At 50.4% G+C, this 21,450-nt stretch overlaps 1 protein-coding gene across 6 annotated transcripts in view; it reads right to left on the bottom strand.

The window, feature by feature from the left end:
- Positions 1-21,450, bottom strand: part of CUX1 (cut like homeobox 1) — a 474,797-nt gene that overhangs the window by 374,593 nt on the left and 78,754 nt on the right. For all 6 annotated transcript variants that reach the window (XM_030796740.1, XM_030796741.1, XM_030796742.1 and 3 more), the window contains exon 2: positions 5,190-5,300. In XM_030796740.1, coding sequence (XP_030652600.1) covers positions 5,190-5,300 — 111 coding nt within the window. The remainder of the gene's footprint in view (positions 1-5,189; positions 5,301-21,450) is intronic.

Raw genomic sequence — 21,450 nt, 5'->3', positions numbered from 1 at the left:
AATTCCCCAAGCTAGCTCTGAGGGACAGAAATCCACTGTATCTCATGAGTTATACGGTGAGTATTCCCAGGTTAATACTAATAATGAACATAAGCTAAACTCTAGGGACAGGCCTGTGGGCAGCCCTTCTCATACAGGCACATGGGTACGTACACACACATATGTGCACACAGCAACCCTGTGAGCGGGGCTCTGTTGTTACATTATTTATAGATGACAGAACTGGGGCTTTGGGAGGTATCTGCCCCAAGATGCACAGCTGCTAAGTATGTCGCCTGAAGTAAGAAATACAAAAAGCAGAGCTGGGCGCAGTGGCTCACACCTGTAATCCCAACACTTTGGGAAGCCAAGGTGGGTGATTTAGCTTGAGCCCAGGAGTCTGAGACCAGCCTGGGCAAGAAGGTGAGACCTGGTCTCTTCAAAACATAAAATTAGCAGGGTGTGGTGGCACGCACCTATAGTCCCAGCTACTCTGGAGGCTATAAGGGGAGGTTCGCCTGAGCTCAGGACATCAGAGGCCACAGTAAGCTATGATTGTGCCACTATATTCCAAAAAAACAAAAATATAGAAAGCAATATACCCTAGAAACACTCCACCACCTATTATGCTCCACGATTGATTCTTAATTCAATAGGGAATGGATATTCAGTTAGAACATTTAAAAACGTTTTTCTTTGAAAGGGACTCTTTTTGTAGATTCAGAGAAAATGTATACAATTTTATCTGCAGAGTAATTGCAATCTTCTGCAAATTAACTACAATTTCTGGATTAAAAAGACACAATATCAAATGATGACAAATCTATTAATCTAATGATATAAAACTGAAACTTTAAAAAACTAATTCTAAACAGAAAACCTTCAGCTGGGTGCGGTGGCTCGTGCCTGTAATCCTAGCACTTTGGGAGGCCAAAGTGGGAGGACCCTGCTTGAGCCCAGGAGTTTGAGACTAGCCTGGGGAACAGCAAAAGGCTCCGTTCCTACAAAAAATTTAAAAACTACGGCCAGGCGCGGTAGCTTACACCTGTAATCCCAGCATTTTGGGAGGCTGAGGCGGGTGGATCACAAGGTCAGGAGTTCAAGACTGGCCTGGGCAACATGGTGAAACCTCACCTCTACTAAAAATACAAAAAAATTAGCTGGGCATGGTGGCGCATGCCTGCAATCCCAGCTACTCGGGAGGCTGAGGCAGAAGAACTGCTTGAACACAGAAGGTGGAGGTTGCAGTGAGCCAAGATCGTGCTAGTGCACTCCAGCCTGGGCAACGGAGCAAGACTCTGTCTTGAAGAAAAAAAATAAAAATAAAAATAAAATAAAATAAAATAAAATATACTAGCCAGGCATTGTGGTGCCACGTTCCTGTAATCCCAGCTACTCAGGACACTGAGATGGAGGGATCACTTGAGCCCAGGAGTTGGAGGCTATAGTGAGCTGTGATCGTGCCACTGCGCTCCAGCCTGAGTGACAGAGCAGGATCCTGTCCCCAGAAAAACCCTTCAAGGCTCCAGCCATCCTGGCGCTCACCTCCTGATGTTCCTGTGGCTTCTCCCGCCTGTCGGAGTCCCAGCCACCACACAGCACCCCTCCCGGCCACCTCCCCATCAGAGCCCACCTTTTCCCTCCTGGACTAGAGCTTTTCCCAGTGACATCTGGGCAGGGCCAGTCTAGAAGGTGAAATCTCCGACGGCAGACAAACTTTACTCCCCACTGAACCCTCCTGGGTGCCTAATCCTCCCCGTGGAACACATTAGACATTCATCAGACACCGGGAAACCTTTCCTCCTTTCCCAGAACAAAGGGAGACGCGGGTGCTTCCATCAAGATCAACACCCTTGGTGTCACACCAGCAGGAACACCACCAGCCCTGGCTCTGCCACGCTGTGCCCTGGAAGGTATGTTGCCGTGGGGATTGTGGGCTGCATCCGTAGGGAAGAGGACACCCTCCTCCCAGTAAGCCAGGCTGTCCTACCCCACAGGCGAAAGCTCTAAGCAAGCCTCATTTCTACACATGCAACATCCCGACGTCACCTCCACGGTTAGTAATCAAGCCTGCAGTGTGGCCAGAGGAGCAACCAGTGTCGGGGCAGTGGTGGCTCCTCAAGACTGAGACCCCAAACAAACGGTGACCCAATGTCCCCTCGGGGCACAGGCCAGGCACTGAGCTGAGGCTCCACACATGTGCTATCTACACACACACGTACTGTCACAGGTTCCCCCCCAACACACACACACCTGCTGTCACAGGGAACAGCAGGGAACTCTGCCTCCTGCACACCCAGCACACTCTGGCCATAGCCCCCCGCTCCCACCACTGCTCTGGTGTTATGTGGTTTCAAAATTTCCAGCAGGAGGGCTGGGCGCGGTGGCTCATGCCTGTAATCCTAGCACTTTGGGAGGCCGAGGTGGGCGGATCACCTGAGCTCAGGAGTTCGAGACCAGCCTGGCCAACATAGTGAAATCTACTAAAAATACAAAAATTAGCTGGGTGTGGTGGTGGCACGCACCTATAATGCCAGCTACTTGGGAGGCTGAAGCAGGAGAATCGCTTGAACCCAGGAGGCAGAGGTTGCAGTGAGCCGAGATTGTGACACTGCACTCCAACCTGAGCGACAGGGCAAGACTCTGTCTCAAAAAATAAAAAAAAAGTTACCAGCAGGAGGCTCTGGCTGCTGGCACAAGTGAAGTGGGTCTCGTCTTGGACTTTCCGTGTGGGCACCCCACAGATTTCCAGGTTGGTCCTTGGATGGGAAAGTGCATGGGGCCGGCGGGGCAGGGGCCGGCGGGGCAGGAGCCTGCAGCCAGCTCCCTGCTCCCCGCCTCCCCAGGACCACATGTTGCAGTGAGACCCTCCTTACTACAGCGAAAGATGAGGAAGTGGGCGCCACCCTCCACCCACTGGCAGTGGTGGGGTTGAGGCCAAGCAGGTGGTGACCTTCCATCCTCTGCCTCCCCTTCCTGGTGAGTTCCAGCCCCCTTCTCCATGAAGACAGAGTCTAAAAATGTGTCCTGAGAAGAAATGCCCCAAGTGGCAGGTACCTACCAGGCTGCCACCTCCCCAAGCCTCTTCCATTTATTGGCATCAGAAGGAGATAAAAACATGAAGTTTAAGGCCAGGTGTCTTTGAGTAACTAATGTGGAATTCGACACAAGGCACGATGGAGGGATAGGGCTCAGCACAGTACAAGCGGCATTTATCAGCAGAGCATAAGGAACAGACAGGGTGACTGAAGGGGGACACATTCCTCCTCCACTGTCACTAGGAGTTGGGGACTTCTGAGGAACACCCGGGAAGCCAGGCCTCTTAGGAACCTCATTCTCTGGCTGATTACACTCATGTATTTATTGTCCGTGGCCTCTGAAGGATGGCCTTGCCCCTCTAAGATTTTCTGGGTTTTTTTGTTTGTTTGTTTGTTTTTAATCATAAAATGTTTTCTTTTTTCTTTTTACTTTTTATAACAGAGATGAGTCTTGTTATGTTGCCCAGGGTGGTCTTGAACTCCTGACCTCAAGTGATTGCTCGCCTCAGCCTTCCAAAGTGTTGAAATTACAGGCGTGAGCCACTGCGCCCAGCCAAACCTCTAAGATTTTCTATGGAAACCCGCAGACATGTGGTCACCAAGGAAAGGGCAGTGACAATACAGAACGGCGGACAACCACTAGCTACAGGAATGGCACTAAGAGGAGCTCGCAAGATGGATGTGGCGGGGCTTGGGCTGGGGGAAACTGAGTCAAGGACAAGCGCTCAGGAGACCAAAGTTCCAAGAAAGTCTGCTCTGAAGCCGCTGGAGGCAGAAGAAGGACATTCTGTCCCCAGCTCTTTTTTTCCTCCTCTTTTTACTCATGGCAAGGCTGACATGGAGAATGGGGCCCCCCACTTCCCAACACTGGCAGTGAAGGCAGAAATCCCCAAGCACCAGTGACTCCCACCTGCATTTTTGGTCTCGTGAAACATGGAGTACCCGCATTTAGGGGCAGCCGAGGCGAGCAGTGGGTGTGAGATTTGAACCCTTAGCTGGCTCTGTGGCCAAAGGCTGCCTTCTTTCTACTCTGCTACCAAGCTTTCTCCCAAAATATTTATTCTGAAGACAGAAGGTTATTAATTTGTTTTCCATAATGATTCACACCAGCACTCCCTTGACTAGCAAGCCTCCTTTGAAACATTTTAAATGAGTCCGCTTTTAAAAATGCAATTCACATATAATTTCCCAGCAATATTATGTAAGAGAGGGGCATCTCTCCTAGAAAGGAGCTTTGCCTCCAGGCATGTTCCCATGTCCTATATGGAGGAGCCAAGAGCTATGGAGAAGATTCCCCAAGCCCGGAAGCCAGGCCGAAGCTGTGGGCAGCTGCCACCCCTTCCCATACAAGGGCAAGGTGTAAGAGAGGCTGGGGTCCGAGCCCGCAGGATGAGCGCCATGGGGACCAAACTGGCAGATGTCACCCGGAAAGCCATTCCCGCGACTGCTCATCTGCCTGCAACACGCTTGGATCTTTTTTTTTTTTCTTACTAAGCCCCTGACAGGGTTGAAGGGAAGGAAGAAGGGGCCCAGGAAACGAGCAGAAAAACGCCACCCCAGCAACTCAACACTGTCCCCCGATTGCACACTCATGAGAGAAAAAACAGGAGTATGTAAAAAGCACATTTCCATTGCCCTTTACGGCATATTTCAAGAAACAGAGAGGCATTTAAAAGGCCTAGCAGGCGAAATGTCTGTTTTACAAGAAGCGTTAGGCGCGTTGCTATGCCCAGATGCGTGCAGCCTTCAGACACTCTGCCTGCCCCAGCACCAGGGAAGCAGGCCCCGAGGACCTTCCACCCCACAGGATCCCTTATGGACTTTGGTGCCTTGCTAACTGACATGGGACAGGGTCTGGGATGAACTCAAGGGTCTGAGACACCCACACACCTGCCCACGTGTTCTTACAGACCCAGCTTGTCCAGTATCTGCACCTGGAATTAGCTCTGACTTTCATATTTCCAGACAACCTATCAATTTCCACATCCCCACAGCCTGCAGGATGGCATGCATTCTGCTGGAAATGGGGCTGAAGACATCTGGGGAAAGAAACGGGTTGTTTGCCGGCCGTGCATTCGTCTGATGAAAATGAAATGCTCACGAAGCGTCGCCTGAATATGCACCAGCATTCTAAGATCCCTTCAAAGCGATCATGACGGTCAAGCGCCTCACCTCTGGAGTGTTCTTCTTGAACTCCCGGCTCTGTTCGATAAGCCGCTTTCTGGACTGCTCACTTTCATCCTGCCGGTTCGCCAATACCGTTGCGGTGGCATCGAGTTCTCTCTGTTGGGGAAACAGGAAAGGAAAAGTGAGATTGTAATCGCACTGTGTACTAGAGGAGGGTCCTATTTGCATTTGACCAGAACACTGGGGGAGAGACCCCAGTGGCTCTAGGGATCATCAACTCATTGGCAGAGGAGGGGCTGGAGGGTGGCGGGAAGGCACAGAAATGAAAATTACCCCCCATCCCACGTCCGTCCCATGTGAAGTGGTTGAGAAAACCAAGCTCGTTCAACATCATGGGTCATGCCTCAATGTGCAGGCCATAAATGACTCTGTTCCCGTAACAGAACACACAGAAACATCTTTCTTGCTCCAGTCACAACTATCAGGCTAATGCCCAAAGGACCCGCCTCCCCAAGCTGCTCCACGCCTGTTCTTCCCAAGGGTTCCTTCCAGCCAGCCACTCTCCTGGGCTCTAGTCCTTCTGCTGAGCCATCCGCTCCTCGGGGCATTCCGTGTGGCTGGCTGTCCTTCAACGCTGTGGGCCTGGGATCTCTGGGAGTAATACTTGGTTTGTATTCATTCAACAAATATTTATGGTGAGCTCACTCTAGGCCAAGCATCATGTTCGAGACCATTAACCTATGATTAGTTTTCAAGAGGGACCTTTAAAAGGTAAATTCCAAGAATAATTATTTCCAACCACTTTTCAGAAACGAGGCACCTGGCATTGGCGGTTATTCTCAAATCACATTACTTGCATGGGAACGCTGAGGACCACCAGGAGTGGGTTCCCCATGAAGGACCCGCTAGGGGGCTGAGGGCTCTGGGCTCTGCTCCCCGCAACAAACCGATAATCAACGCGCCAGAGAACCTGTGCCCTGGCCTCAGAAATTCTGGGAAGAGCTGCCAAGAGGATCTGTTTCCAACAAGCCTGCAGCAGATGGCCCCAGAATGGTGTTCCAGGCTGACAGCAGGCGCCCAAGGACACACTGCTGTCGCCACCAAAAGGCCTGTTTTCCTGCCGAGTCGCTTCGGCGACTAAAGACACACAGCGGCCCGTTCTGCTGGGATCCAAGGTGGCTGCTCCAGCTGGCTTCTCATGGTGGGGACCATCACCCTGAGTCCAAGCAGAGCTGAACGGCGAGAAAAATCTAAGCTGAAGATCCCCACGCCTCCAAGAAGCACACTAGAGCCTCTCCTTCTCCACCCCCCACCACCCACCTCACCAAGTCCCACAGGCTTTCCTCCTTGGCGGAAGTAAACCAGCAAACCTACACGTTACAAGTTCTTGCTGGGAAATGCTTCCCTGGTACCACTACGGGGTGGGCCATGCCGGATGGGATGAAAGCATGCTGTCAACTTACAAATCATGGACAGGCCGGGCGAGGTGGCTCATGCCTGTAATCCCAGCACTTTGGGAGGCCGAGGTGAGTGGATCACCTAAGGTCAGGAGTTTGAGACCAGCCTGGCCAACACGGCGAAACGCGTCTCTACTAAGAATACAAAAATTAGCCAGGCATAGTGGCACACGCCTGTAATCCCAACTACTTGGGAGGCTGAGGCAGGAGAATCACTTGAACTGGGGAGGTAAAGGTTGCAGTGAGCCGAGATCACGCCACTGCACTTCAGCCTGGGCAATAGAGTGAGGTGTCCCAAGGGAAAAAAGAAAGAAAGAAGAAAGGAAGGAAGGAAGAAGGGAAGGAAGGAAGGAAGGAGGGAGGGAGGGAAGGAGGGAAGGAAGGAAGCAAGGAAGGAAGGAAGGAAGGAAGGAAGGAAGGAAGGAAGGAAGGAATCGTAGACACTTTAAAAAGCAGGGGAGGAAAGAAAAAAAAAAAAAAACAACAACAATAAAACAACAAACCAGGCGATGAGGGGAAGATACCACCACACCACACTCTTCTCCCCTTAGTATTTCTGGCATTCAGGCACATCTTGGGCAAACAAGTCCTAAGGAATAACGTGGGCTAGAATTCAAGAACAGATGTCAAAGCTATTGCAGAAAAAAGGGAAACACTGAACATTTTGATAGACCACATTTGAAACACATCCCAGTTAAGGGAAGGCAGGGGAAAAAAAAGAGCAACCGAAACCAATGTGGTGGAACGGGGGATACAGATAAGAGAGGAGCAGTCACAGCGAAGCAGAAGGCTCTTCAAAAATATAAACAATCTGGAGGGAGGAGGGCTCCGACATCTATATTTAAGCAGCAGCAGCCGAAGTTATAAAAGGAGCCTTCGAAAGAAGGCGGGGAAGAAAGCCAATATTGAAATATGACAAAAAAGAAAAAAAAAGAGTTGATGTTTCGTTCCAATCGCACACAGACACAGAAAACTTAGGAGAAAAACAAAAAGAACATGACTGCTTTCGGCCGGGGGTCCCTACTTCCCACTGCATGGAAGCCTAGCAGGCTGGGGGTGCTGGGGGCGGTTACCCAATCGGTGGGCATCTACTGATGTCTTTGAGTCGGCAGGCGCTGGAGGTATGAAGGGGACTGTGGGGTCTCAGCCCTGACCCCCGACTTCTCATCTAGTGGGTCAAGTGTGGGAAACGCTGGGGAAGATGCCAGATGAGCAGGGGGTCTGTGGTCCCCCTCCATCCCCCTCGGCCCCCACCTGCCCCTCCCTGGGCTGATCTGTCAGAGAGCCTGCCTGGTGGAGGAGGGAACTGAAACAGGTGGCCTGGTGCAAGGTGAACCCACCTTGATCCTGGGGCTGCAGAGCCAGTGCGCCTGCGGCAACTTGCTGCTGGCAGTCGGGGACTCGACGGGGGTCTGCGGCCCTCCCTTCCCTACGCCTGCAGACATATGCAGGTCGGCATGGGAAACCCACGGGGGTCTCCAAATTTAACACCGAGCCGCCACCCGCCACCACAGAAACAGATTGGCACAGCGAGGAGGAGAGACTGAGCTGCCGCCGCCCCAGATTGGGTTGATCAGATTTAAGGCTTGAAATCTTTGACCAGGTCCCTTGGAGAAAATTTTTTTAAAAAACAACACACACACACATAAAAAACAGCACCACCAAATCCTTTCTGAAGGACGCTAAGGCGTTCTCGGGCTGTGGGAGGAGACAGCGATTAAACATAAGCCAAATACTGTTTTATTATCTACCAAGCCTGCCTATCCTCAAAGCGTCAACTCCAGTGACACATTAACAAGGGAATGAAATGCATCTTGGGGAGGTGGAGGTGGGGGTCCCAAATGCAGAGCCCTCGGCCCATGAGTCACGGGTCACGTGTGAGAACGCGTATGGAGAGTCATCACATCTGAAAGGCATTAAAAAGTCACAAGGAACAAAAAACCTGGACCCAACCTCCCCCATGCCCAGCAATACCCTGTCGGTTTAGCCCCTCACAGATTTTCCTGCAATGTAAAAAAACACAGTGTATTGTAAGGGATATAATAATCATCAGATACATCCAAGCCAAAAAGCAAACTGCAACACAATGTTTAAAAGAATATCCATCCATATGCTCGCATAGGCTGTGATTATCTCCAGAGGGATACAGAAGAAACTTGTGACCGTGCCTGGCTCTCTCCAGAGGGGCCGGTGGGGAGAGGGACTTACTCCATGGTGTGTATCTTTGGACTGTCTTGCCATTTGCATGCATTATCTAGCTGGAAGAACTGCACTATCTATTAATTTTTACAATCCTGCTAAATGTAAATGAGTGCGTACACAAATGGTAATGCATAGTGTGGGACACGTGAGCCTCTGCGTTACGGTCTGTGTGTCCACCTGCAGGGGCAGAGGCCTGGAATCCAGAGCCTCGTGGGTCTGGTGATGCAAGAAGTGAGGCGAGTATGTCCTTTGTCAAAACAACAGCTGTTTCTTGCACAATATGCTGCCCACTGGCCAGTCTCAGGGTGTATGGAGATGGAGGAGGAGGAGGGAGAGGGGGAGGGGGAGGAAGAGGGGAGGGGGAAGAGGGGTTGGTGGTGGCAGTGGCCACTGCTGGTCACAGAAAACACCACCCAGCTAAGCCAGAACTCTCCCGAGGAAGACAGAGGAGGGTATCCGCTCAGAACTATCTAGAACTCCTCTCCAGCTAGAAACACCTGCGGGTCCCTGGTCCCCGTTCACAGGTCATAGGAAGCTGGCAGGCTAGCAGCAAACTGATGGGCTCAGAACCTGACACTTCCAATGAGGCTGAAAGAGACAGAAACTTTACTGGGAAAATGTCTGGCAAGGAGAGGCACCAGAACGCAGAAAATGTGTTTTTATCTTTCCAAGAGATCACGGGATGACTGATGTCAGGAGGCAATGAGGACCCACATGGGTCAGGTTTCAGTCCCACCCAGCCGGCCCCTTGGCAGCCGTGTGGCCCAGTCCACCTTACACCCCTAGCACTCGCTGGACGGCAGCTATCCCTCACTCAAATCAATGGGCCGAGCTGACCAAGAGCTTCCCAGCTGTAGACTCAGCAAGTGGGTGTCACCAACGGGAGCCCTGCCCTTGCATAGAAGAGCTTCAGAGGTCAAGGCCAAGGCTCAGGTCATCCACCGGAGGGCCAAGGTCAAGGCCAAGGCTCAGGTCATCCACCGGAGGGCCAAGGTCAAGGCCAAGGCTCAGGTCATCCACAGCAGGACCAAGGCCAAGGCCAAGGCTCAGGCCATCCACTGGAGGGCCAAGGCCAAGGCTCAGATCATCCACCACAGGGCCGAGACCAAGGCCAAGGCCCAGGCCCAGGCAGTCCACCGCAGGGGCAGGCCAAGCCTATCACCAAGTCAGCCTGGCTGCTGCCGTTTCAGCTCAGAAGCCAAGGGCTACGTGCACACAGGCATCCCTCAACCCGTGACGCTGGTGTACAGCTGGGGCGCTGTGGATAGCTGGAATCCTGTTTTCCTCACTGATTACAATTTCTGGGATGTTTTTTCTCCAATTCTGACAGCTCCTCAAAGGGCAAAGCTCCTAACATTTTAAGTTTGTCTCTGCCCCCAACTCCAGACTTTCAGACTTTCAGATGTTATTAAAAACAAAATTAAAAAACTACCATGTAACCAGCTGTCTGCTTAACAGAAATTGTGGGAAAATTTTTTTCCCAAATAAGTATTGTAATAACACCAGAGATCCATTTGGATTTGCTCACTTTTTTTTTTTTTTTTTTTGAGACAGTCTTGCTCTGTCGCCCAGGCTGGGGTGCACTGGCGTAATCTTGGCTCATTGGTTAACCCTCACCTCCAGGGTTCAAGCCTCAGCCTCCTGAGAAGCTGGGATTACAGGTGTGAGCCACTATGCCCAGCTAATTTTTATATTTTTAGTACAGAGGGGGTTTTGCCATGTTGGCCAGACTGGTCTTGAACTCCTGGCCTCAAGCGATTTGCCCGCCTCGGCCTCCCAAAGTGTGGAATTACAGGCATGAGCCACCATGCCTGGCTTGGATTTGATCACCTTTAAAGTGTATGTGGGCCAGGAACAGTGGCTGATGCCTGTAATCCTAGCACTTTGGGAGGTCGAGGCAGGCAGATCGCTTGAGCCCAGGAGTTTGAGACCAGCCTGGCCAACATGGCAAAACCCCATCTCTACAATAAATACAAAAATTAGCTGGGCATGGTAGTGGGTGCCTGTGGTTCCAGCTACTTGGGGGGCTAAGCGGGGAGGATCGTTTGAGCCCAGGAGGTCAAGGCTGCAGTGAGTCATAATCAAGCCACTGCACTCCAGGCTGGGTGACAGAGGGAGACCCTGTCTCAAAAAGTGTAATTGTCAGGAGTTCGAAACCAGCTTGGCCATCATGGTGAAACCCCGTCTCTACTAAAAATACAAAAAATCAGCTGGGCATGCTGGTGTGCGCCTGTAATCCCGGCTACTTGAGAGACTGAGGCAGGAGAATCGCTTGAACTCGGGAGGCGGAGGTTGCAGTGAGCCGAGATGGTGCCACCGCACTCCAGCCTGGGCAACAGAGCGAGACTCTGTCTCAAAAAAAAAAAAAAAGTGTAATTGTCAGTTGTTTGTTTTAAAGTTGGGGGTATGGGAGGCACCCCACCATTTCCTACTGAGATTTCTGGCAAGTGCTCTCTGCAGACGCACAGGGCCAGGCTCCCACAGGGTGGGTCCTTCTAGGCCTGCAAAGGATGCCTCCTGCCCCCAGAACCCCTGGGCTGGCGGGAAAAACATACTTGGGCTGGCCACGTCAGCAACACAAGTATTCTTGTTTTATTATCTCAAACTTTAATCCAAAGAGCGAGTTCATCTGATGTTTCTTGGGGGATTTTCTGTCAAACTAATCAAACAGCACATCCTATATAGAAATCTTAAATGGTTTTGTTAGTGAAAAAATAGATCACTTGTACAAAAAGGGAAAGGTCGGCCATGGTTCCTGCACAGGAAGGTCCTAAGAGCATTTTATTTTTTGTTTCATTTCCAACCAACAGAATCATTTGGATGAATGGAGGGTTCTCTGGCTAGAAAGAGGTGGTGGGCCTAAGCCCACCCACCAGCCTCTTTCCATCACCTCTTCCAGCCCCCTACTGAAAACATCTCAAGACGCTTCAAACAGTAGTGTCTGAACTGGACTCCTGGCCTCAAGGATCCTCCTGCCTCGGCCTCTCAAACCTGAACTGGACTCCTGGCCTCAAGAGATCCTCCCGCCTCGGCCTCCCAAACCCGAACTGGACTCCTGGCCTCAAGCAATCCTCCTGCCTCAGCCTCCCAAACCTAAACTGGACTCCTGGACTCAAGCCATCCTCTTGTCTCGGCCTCCCAAACCTGACTGGACTCCTGGCCTCAAGCGATCCTCCCACCTCGGCCTCCCTAAGTGCTGGGATTATAGCCTGGATCTGCTCATCTTTAAAGTGTATGTGGGCTGGGTGTGATAGCTCACACCTGGACTCCAGGCCCCATCCCCATTGTAACCTGTGTGGCTGTGGTCAAATGACTTCCTTTCTCTGGACATAATCAAGATGATGCATTTCAAGTTTGTGGCACGGTAAACACTACATCACGGTTCATTTTCTGTACTCTCACAGATACATGCTTGACCTCAGACCCGAATTCATTCTGCCATCAGCATCCGCCACCAGGCCAGGGGCTCCAGGGATGGTGCAGGTAAATCACAAGTCAACCCTGACTGCCAGGTGCAACAAGACAGGCAGGACCAGACCGTGGGACAAAAACAGAGGTGGGGGGCTTAGAAAAGGGAGAAAATGCGGCCAGGCACGGTGGCTCACACCTGTAATCCCAGCACTTTGGGAGGCTGAGGTGGGTGGATCACCTGAGGTCAGGAGTTCAAAACCAGCCTGGCCAACATAGTGAAACTCCATCTCTATTTAAAAAAAAACAAAAAAACAAAAACAGCCTGGGCGCAGTGGCTCACACCTGTAATATCAGCACTTTGGGAGGCCGAGGCGAGCAGATCACCTGAGGTCAGGAGTTTCAGACCAGCCTGGCCAATATGGCAAAACCCTGTCTCTACTAAAAATACAAAAATTAGCCAGGCATGGTGGCGCATGCGGGAAAGTGCCATCCTGTAAGCCTGTGCTCGGTAACGGAAGTGTAAAAACACCTCCCCAGAATATGTCCATCAACAGCAATCAATCTAGTCACTGCAAATACACAGATATACATAGATGCATAGAATCTGCTTCTACCTACACAAGGTTCTGTAGAAGGTTCTACAAACGTAAGATACTGGTAGTATCCATACCAGGGGAGGGAAATTAAGAGGCTGGGCACTCACTTGGGGGCGGGAAAGTCTTTCATATCTACACTTGGGTACCTTTGGTATTTTAAGCACGTAAATGTAATGCCTACTCCTAAAAGTAAACTATGGGTTTTTTTTTTTTAATAGATGGGGGTCTTGCTATGTTGTCCTGGCTGGTCTCGAATTCCTGGGCTCAAGCGATCCTCCAACCTCAGCCTCCTCAAAGTGCTGCGGTTACAGAGGTAAGCCACTGAGTCCAGCTAAACATTGATATTTTAAAATCTTACTTTTTCCCCTCCAGTAATGAGACCTAGGCTTTGAAGGGCTGACAAGGTCTTAGGACATCTCATTTGCAGAAAGTTCATTTGTTCTCTTCGTGGGCTCCATTTAAAGGAGAACCTTGTAGATTCCTAAAGTTAAAGTTCATGTTTTTGCTTATTTCATAAGTTTGTGGCCGACGGGTGGCTCACACCTGTAATCCCAGAACTTTGGGAGGCTGGAGCAGGTGGATCACCTGAGGTCAGAAGTTCAAAACCAGCCAGGCCAACATGGTGAAACCCTGTCTCTACTAAAAACACAAAAATTAGCCAGGTGTGGTGACGCACACCTATAATCCCAGCTATTCGGGAGGCTGAGACATGAGAATCGCTTGAACCCAGGGGGCGGAGGTTGCAGTGAGCCGAGATTGTGACACTGCACTCCAGCCTGGGCAACAGAGTGAGACTCTGGTTTCAAAAAATAAAAATAAATAAAATCTCATTTCTTCCCCCCAGTAAGGAGACCTAGGCTTTGAAGGGCTGACAAGGTCCTAGGAAACCTCATTTCCAGAAAAGTGCTCCTGCGTAACGCTGCAGAAAATTCATTTTGTTTTCTTCATGGACTCCATTTAAAGGAGAATCTTGCAGAATTCCCAAAGTGAACGTTCATGTTTTCGCTTATTTCATAAGTTTGAGAACCAGGTCTAACCTCATATTTCCCAAATGCTCTCAGACACTTCTCCATCACTTTCCCACTGACAGGCTTTGATTCACTGCTATGTCATAAAAAATTCTGAATGATGGCCACAGTGTTCTGATATGTGATGTCAGACATGTGGGCCAGAGGGGGCATCTTGAACCAGGAAGCCAGGGTTTCCACAGAGTGAGACTGACCTCCAAAAGGGGTTCCGGGGGGGGCAGCAGATGAGTGGCAAAGACGGGACAGTGGGAGGGGGAGACCTATGGAACCACCACCACCCACACTGCCCACCCACCCTAAGCAGTGAGCTCCCACCCACTCCACCACCCCACACAGGCCTGGGCTGGCAATGAGGAAAAGGTGACAAAAAGCATAATTGAAAGCAGGAAAGCTGGAGATACGGCAGCTGCTAGGAGTTAGCCTGATGCAGAGAAGGAGGCTCCCTTCCTAGTCCTCAAGGGCATGCAGTGGGGGCCTGGAAAGATGACCAGGACGCAGTCCTCCAGGACACGGGGCGCGCCCTGCCAAAGCCGCCGTGAGCTTGGCGTTCCCTGCTCAAATGCTTTCTGTGGCTTCCTGGGGGCCATGGATAAGACCACCCAGGGCCCCCCAGAACCCTGCCCTAGCACGCTGGCCTTCCCCTAGTGTCCCAAGAGAACAGGGTCCCCTCCTTTCCCCTCGGACCTCGCCACAGGCTGTTCCTTCCGCTTGGAAACCTTTCCTTTCTCTCTTCCAGAAAATGTTCTGATGCCACTTCCCCAACTCCCTCCCTGCTCCCGCCTTACCTCCTAAGAGATGGGAACCTGTGTGCCCAGCTCAGTGGCTGCGTGGCAGCTCCCCTAGTCTGGGCACAGGGTTGGTGCCGTCTCCCCATGGGCTGTGAACTCCAGCAGGGCCTGTATTCTGTTCACTATGAATTTCCCAGAACTCTGCAGGGTGCTGGGGACATCACAGGCAGGTAATCAGCGTTAGTAAATTAAAGAATAGCTGGCCGCAGTGGCTCACACCTATAATCCCAACACTTTGGAAGGCCGAGGTGGGGGGATCACTTGAGCCCAGTACTTTGAGACCAGCTTGGGCCACATAGCAACACCCTGTCTCTACCAAATAAAAGAAAAAAAAAAAAGTTAGCTGGGCATGGTGGCGCACACCTGTAGTCCCAGCTGTTTGGGAGGCTGAGGTGGGAGGATCAGTTCAGGCCAGAAGTTCGAGCCCAGCCTGGGCGACAAAGCAAAACCCTGTCTCATTAAAAAAAGAAAAAAAGAAAAAGAAAGAAAGAAAGAAAATACTGGGCATGTGAAGACGCAAGTGCTTGCCCAAAGATTGGTTTTCTGGTTATCTGGGGGGTTAATAAGAAACACTGTGTGTTCAGGAATCTCTACACAGGGCAGCTGGCAATGCTTTCCCATCTTGGAGATTAGGGCCGAATGAACAGAAGGAAACCTCTTGGCCAGAACTCACGGCGTATGGTGGCTGTGTTTATTTATGGTATGGTTTTCTCACCATGAGGGTGGATCCTGGTCCCCAGTACCCTGAAGAAGAGAGGATGTTCCAGGTCTAGGAGAGGAAAGAGGTGTCTACAGCGTGGTGTGGAGGGAAGGGCACTGAATTTCTGATCCATGGGACCAGCGTGAACACAGATTCCCACTGCCTGTCAGGTGAACGGCCTTTGGCAAGCCACTGAATCTGTAAGATGGGCGCAACGCCACCTCCTCTGCTGTTTCCCACAAGGCATACAGGGATGTCACTCCAGCTCCCTCGGCCCCACAGATGAGGACAGAGGGGCAACAATGAGTCCCAAATTGGGAGAAGAATGAGCATGCTTGGAAAATAGCTTTGTGCACCTAAACTCCTAAAATCATAGTGCTTTTCCTGGGTAGGTCACATCTTCCACCAAAATCAGAGGGCAGGAAAAGACCTGGTTCACTTCCAGTTGTTACAGTTTATACGAGACAATGTCTGGCTACTACAAAATGAGGGAGAGACGTTCTGAGCCCCCCACCCAGAGACACAGCCTTGGGAAGGTCACCTGGCTCTCACCCTCCCCAGCTGAGTGATCCAGGCAAGCGATTTAATGTAAAATGGGGACACCCTGATACATACTTCATAGAGCTGCTATGAAGATTAAGTCACATAAAACGCCCAGTGCAATAAGCGTGGACGTCAGTTTCTCTTCCTCTTGCTATTCAATCTGACTCCACCTCGTATAAAGATTATGTGCCCATGTTCCTTTAATTCTCAAAATGGGGCCAGGTGCAGTGGCTCACGCCTGTAATCCCAGCATGTTGGGAGGTCAAGGCAGGGGGATCATCTGAGGTCAGGACTTCGAGACCAGCCTGGCCAACATGGTGAAACCCCATCTCTACTAAAAATACAAAAATTAGCTGGGCGTGGTGGCGGGCGCCTGTAATCCCAGCTACTTGGGAGGCTAAGGCAGGAGAATCGCTTGAACCCAGGAGGCAGAGGTTGCAGTGAGCCAAGATCACACTACTGCACTCCAGCCTGGGCAACAGAGTGAGACTCGGTCTGAAAAAAGAAAAAAACTCTCCAAATGTTATTATACATTTGATATGTATCAGTATTTCTTGATTCTGAGAGATCATTTGATATTAACTCCCAATCACGGAAATTCAAGTGAAACTTACGAGCTGCGGCCTTTCCATGGCAATGCTATTCTCTTGAATCTGTTCAGCACACCCCCAGGAAATGAACAGAAGTACAGTACTGACTTAGGGTAAACAGTAGGGGTAAAAAGGGACAAAGGCGGAGACAAAATTTCTCAGTATATAAATATACAAATTTTATTTTTTTGGAGACAGGGACTCACTCTGTCACCCAGGCTGGAGTGCAGTGATGCAATCACAGTTCACTGCAGCCTCGAACTCCTGGGCGCAAGCAATCCTCCCGCCTCAGACATCTGAGTAGCTGGGATTACGGGTGTGTGCCACCATGTCCAGCTAAGTGTGTGTGTGTGTGTGTGTGTGTGTGTGTGTGTGTTTTGTAAAGATACGGTTTCGCCATGTTACTCCTGAGCTCAAGTGACCGCCCCCCACCTTGGCCTCCCAAAGTACTGCCATTACAGCTGTGAGCCACTGGACCTGGCTAAAATTTTGATTTTAGACCAAGTGAACACGTTACCTATTCAGAAAATAAGATTGAATAAAAAATTATAATTTGGTCTGGGTACAAAAGCTATGCATACAAAGTTTTCCTACAACCCTTTTTTATAAATCTCTCAGGACTGAGAGATTTCCATCAAGAATCAAGAATTGTTTTTCACCCCATCACAAACCCACTCTGCAAAGACGAAAATGCCAGATGTATACAACAAGCATTGCACTCCACAGAATACTTGCTAGACACTCATTTAAACGGTGAGATGTGAGAGACGCTGTCTCGGAGACGCATAATGACATGTAAGGCGGAGCAGGTGCTGGGGGCAGGCCACGTGGCTGGCTCTGTGGCAGGGAGAGGGGAGGATAATTCTCAGCCCTAATGAGAAGGGCTCTGCTTTATGGATTACTCAAACCGCATGACATTACTGATATCTGACCATTTTTGAGCTACAAAAAAATGTCCGTTTTATAAGCAGTATTCTTTACTGCTCTGTTGTGTCTCAAAACAACACACAATTCTGCCTGCCAGGCTCAGCCTTGTAGGCACACGCAGTGCTCTCCACTACAATCTTTGGCTCTGCAAGGAGCCCAAAGGACCGTAATCCCCCCACCCACCCAGCCCCCTGCGGTATGGTTCTTGGGGTCTGCTAATCTCCATTTGCCTGGGTTCCCCGTAGCTTCCACTCGGCCACCTTGCCTCCTGTTAAAGTGGGACCTCCCCCGCCACCGCCCGCCTTGGGTAGGTCACTTGTTTTCTACCTCCTGTGTTCCCCCAGACCAGGATGGGGAGGGGCTGCTGAGGTCTGGCCGGCTGCTGACCCTGCCCCTCCTCTTGGCCTTGGGGTCAACCAGGGAGAGAGGCGGCCACAGGCGGTTTGCTGATCTGGTCTTACAGATAAGGAAACTGAGGCTTCGCATGAATGTGACTCACCACTGAAACAAATGCCCGGGAAACAGGCCCCTTGACTTCATGCCTTCTATTATTCTTTTTATACTTAGCATACATCATGAGACATACGGGAACTTGTTAAAATTAAGAGACATCAGCCATTAAAATTAAGAAATATCAGAGGGGTGTGGTGGTGCACAACTGTAGTCCCAGCTACTCGGGAGGCTGAGGCAGAAACAGCCCACGAGTCCTGCCTGGACAACACAGCAAGACCCCATCTCTTAGAAAATTAAGAGATGCCCATGAAGGTTGATTTGGGGAGTTGATGGCTAAGATATTAATTCCTCTGCCAAGCTCGATGGCACTGCCCCGCTGCGCTGGCTGCAGGACAGAAGACGGATGTCAAAGACAACAGATGGGCCCAAACTCCACACAGCTGCATCCAGCACAGTGAAAGACTTGGGAGATTTGTAGTGGGTTAACCCTCCAACCAATTAATTGGCTCCACGGACCAACTAATGAAATGAGAGGGATGAACGGGTACTGCACTATCCAAAATGGTAGCCAGTGGCCACATGTGGATTACATTTCATCTAAGTTAAATTTAAAATTTGTTCCCTCCATTCCAGCTGCCATACTTCAAGGGCCCAACAGTTACATGTAGCTCGTGGCAATTATATTTGCTGGGGCAGGTAGAGACCATTTCATCAACACAGAGAGTTCTAGGGACAGTGCTGGCCTCCAATGACCCCCAGGTCCTGAGGATAACTCTATTAACCATTGCAAGGTAGGCACCGCCTCATTTCACAGACTGAGGAAGCTGATGATCAGATGACTGACCGGCTTTGTCGAAATCATAGCAGGAGAGGTAGGACCTGGATTTGAATCCAGATTTGGCCGACTGTCCAACTGAGGCTCTCTGCAGAACACCATGCCACCATCTCTTCCCCATGCCTCTAGCTGAATGCAATTCCCTGACTCCATGAAACAGGGGGCGAGGTCATCAGTGAAAAACGAGACAGGGGCAGGGAAACCGTTGTGGCTGAGTCTCAAAATAGTCCTGCCACTGCCAAAAGGAATAGCTCTGATCTCATCTGCGCTGGTAAAAATGTTTTCCTCCTAAAGTATTTGTTTCAGAAATAAGCCTTTAATTTGAATGCTTTCAGAGCCAACATTTCTGTCTGCTGAAAATATTTATTTCTATTGTTTGGCAGGAATCAATTTGTTAGGGCACCAGCCATTCTGGCAAGGGCTCCCTTCCCCTTCGTGAAGAGAACACTGGCGGGGAAGCCATCCGCGGGCCTGTGGCTCACTCCCTGTTGGGGCTTCCCAGCCACTAACATCTGCCCGGGCAGACACGGGCTGCTGGGAAACAAAACAAACGACCTAGTGTGTGTGTGCCCGGGACATATACGCTTTGGGGGGTCCCTGGGAACATACAGCTAGGCCTGGTGGGCCACTGGCTGTTTATGACTTGCAGAATTAAAATAGATTTTGTGGCCAGGCACAGTGGCTCACACCTGTAACCCCAGCACTTTGGGAGGCCGAGGCAGGTGGATCACCTGAGGTCAGGAGTTCGAGACCAGCCTGGCCAACATGGCGAAACCCTGTCTCTATTAAAAATACAAAAAAAAAAAAAAAAATAGCTGGGCATGGTGGTGCAAGTCTGTAATCCCAGCTACTCAGGAGGCTGAGGCAGGAGAATCGCTAGAACCCTAGAGGCGGAGGTTGCAGTGAGCCAAGTTCACACCACTGCACTCTAACCTGGGAGACAAAGCGAGACTCCGTCTCAAAAACAAATAAAAACAGATTTTGCTTAATTATTTTGCAAGTGGAAGAAGGCTGGTGACCCAATATTGGGTGATTTTTTGCATAGCCCTGTTTCTTCCAGAGCTGGGCCCACCCTACCCAGGGGCATTACTGGGCCCTAGGAAGCAGTAGGGGCATTTGGGGTAGACCAGGTTCGATCCTGGATTCAGCAGCTTCTCGTTATGGGAATTTGAGCAAGTCACCAAGACTTCCTGAGTCTCGATTTTCCCATCAGTAAAATACACCACCTACCTCACCTCCCAGGGTCGTTGGAAAACTATGTGATATATAAACAGAACAAGACATACTCTTCTAAGTTAAAAAAAAAAAGTTCCAGAGAGATAGTAGTTATCACTGTTAGATTCTTCAGCAATTAAGTATCCTGCAACTTACACACATAAGCTCCTTTTCCCATATGCTCTGGGGTTCGGATGGGAGGTGGTGCCTAAGAGATGGATCATGCAAGTTAAAAGCTATCACAGTTATAGGTGAAGTGCTAATAACTTCATTTTGAAACTGTCAGGTTTGGCTTTTTTTTCTTCTTCTTCTTCTTCTGAATCACAGCTGTGGCTTGCACTAGACCTCTACCTGTGGCTGTGTTCCCTTCTCACATTTTAATTAGCAAATAAAAACTCCAGAAAGCTCTCAAAATGTTTCTGCCTGGATTTTACAAGGAAAAGTTAAAAGATGCCAACTGGCTCCTGGGAAAAAAACAAACTAGTAAGAGGCATCTATCAAAAAGGCAGAGCAAGTTCATCCGGAGAGCTTATGCCAGGCCAAGAAATACCATCTCGGAGCCAGCTTTGATTTTATTTTTGCAGTTAATTTTCAAGATTTTCGGTGCCGCGTTCAGCGAGTGAGGTTTACAACATCCTGCCATTGGCTGAGAGCTGCTGCCAGCCAGATGGCCCCGCAGAGTGACGCTCGTATGGCAGAGAGAGCGGGCGTCGCAAGTGATTCCTTCGCTGCCTCCTGGCACTGGTACCGCTGGCTGCCACCAGGAAACCTGGGCTCTGGGCACCAACAGGTTACACTACATGACGGCTCCTGGTGCCAAGAGCGGAGACGCGATTTTAAAGGGGCCGCGTCAAACCTCAGTGAGTTTCACTTCTAGCTCTGCTGGATATGAGGGACACCAGCGAAGGGAAGAGGCTGCTTCGTGGGCTGCCCGGAAGTGCTGCCAGTCTCCCCATTCTGGGCGCTGGAACAGCGACTCCAGCTGTCAGCATCACCCCATCCTGTCCAGGGGGCTTTCTACAAGATAGCTGGGGGGCTCTTTAACTTAGACTCCGTAAAGCTAGCTAAAGAGCTACTGCTAACCATCTAAACTCGCACTAAACGAGGATACACAATTAAGAAGCATAATTGGAGCTCCTGCCGCTACGTGATGGGGTTCTGGCATGAATTCCCATCCAGTGCCCTCGGCTGGGGCAGCTCCCCACACTCTCCAAGTTCACACCACGCTCGATGGCCCCCTCTTCATCCTAGGTCTCTGTGCCAGGCCCCTGGAGGCAGGAAATTCATGCCAATTACCAAGCGTTCCCGATCTCCCTGTGACTCCTCCAAGTTCAGGTTCTCATCACCAGTTTTTCTCGAACTCCAGATGTCAGTTCTTATGTACACAGACATCAGGATTTTTTCTCTATCAAACTCAGCAAAATGACACCACCTGTTTTGGCCCAGGAAGGACAGCTCTCTATACCTGATATGCTGGGCCTCCTGTGACTTCTTTATTTTTTTATTTTTTTGAGACAGAATCACTCAGCCTGGAGTGCAGCAGCACAATCCAATCGTGACT

Source organism: Nomascus leucogenys, chromosome 17, assembly GCF_006542625.1.
Source record: "Nomascus leucogenys isolate Asia chromosome 17, Asia_NLE_v1, whole genome shotgun sequence".
Lineage (NCBI taxonomy): Eukaryota > Metazoa > Chordata > Mammalia > Primates > Hylobatidae > Nomascus > Nomascus leucogenys.
Note: the sequence above shows the minus strand (reverse complement) of the source record. Positions and strands in the feature narration are given on the sequence as shown.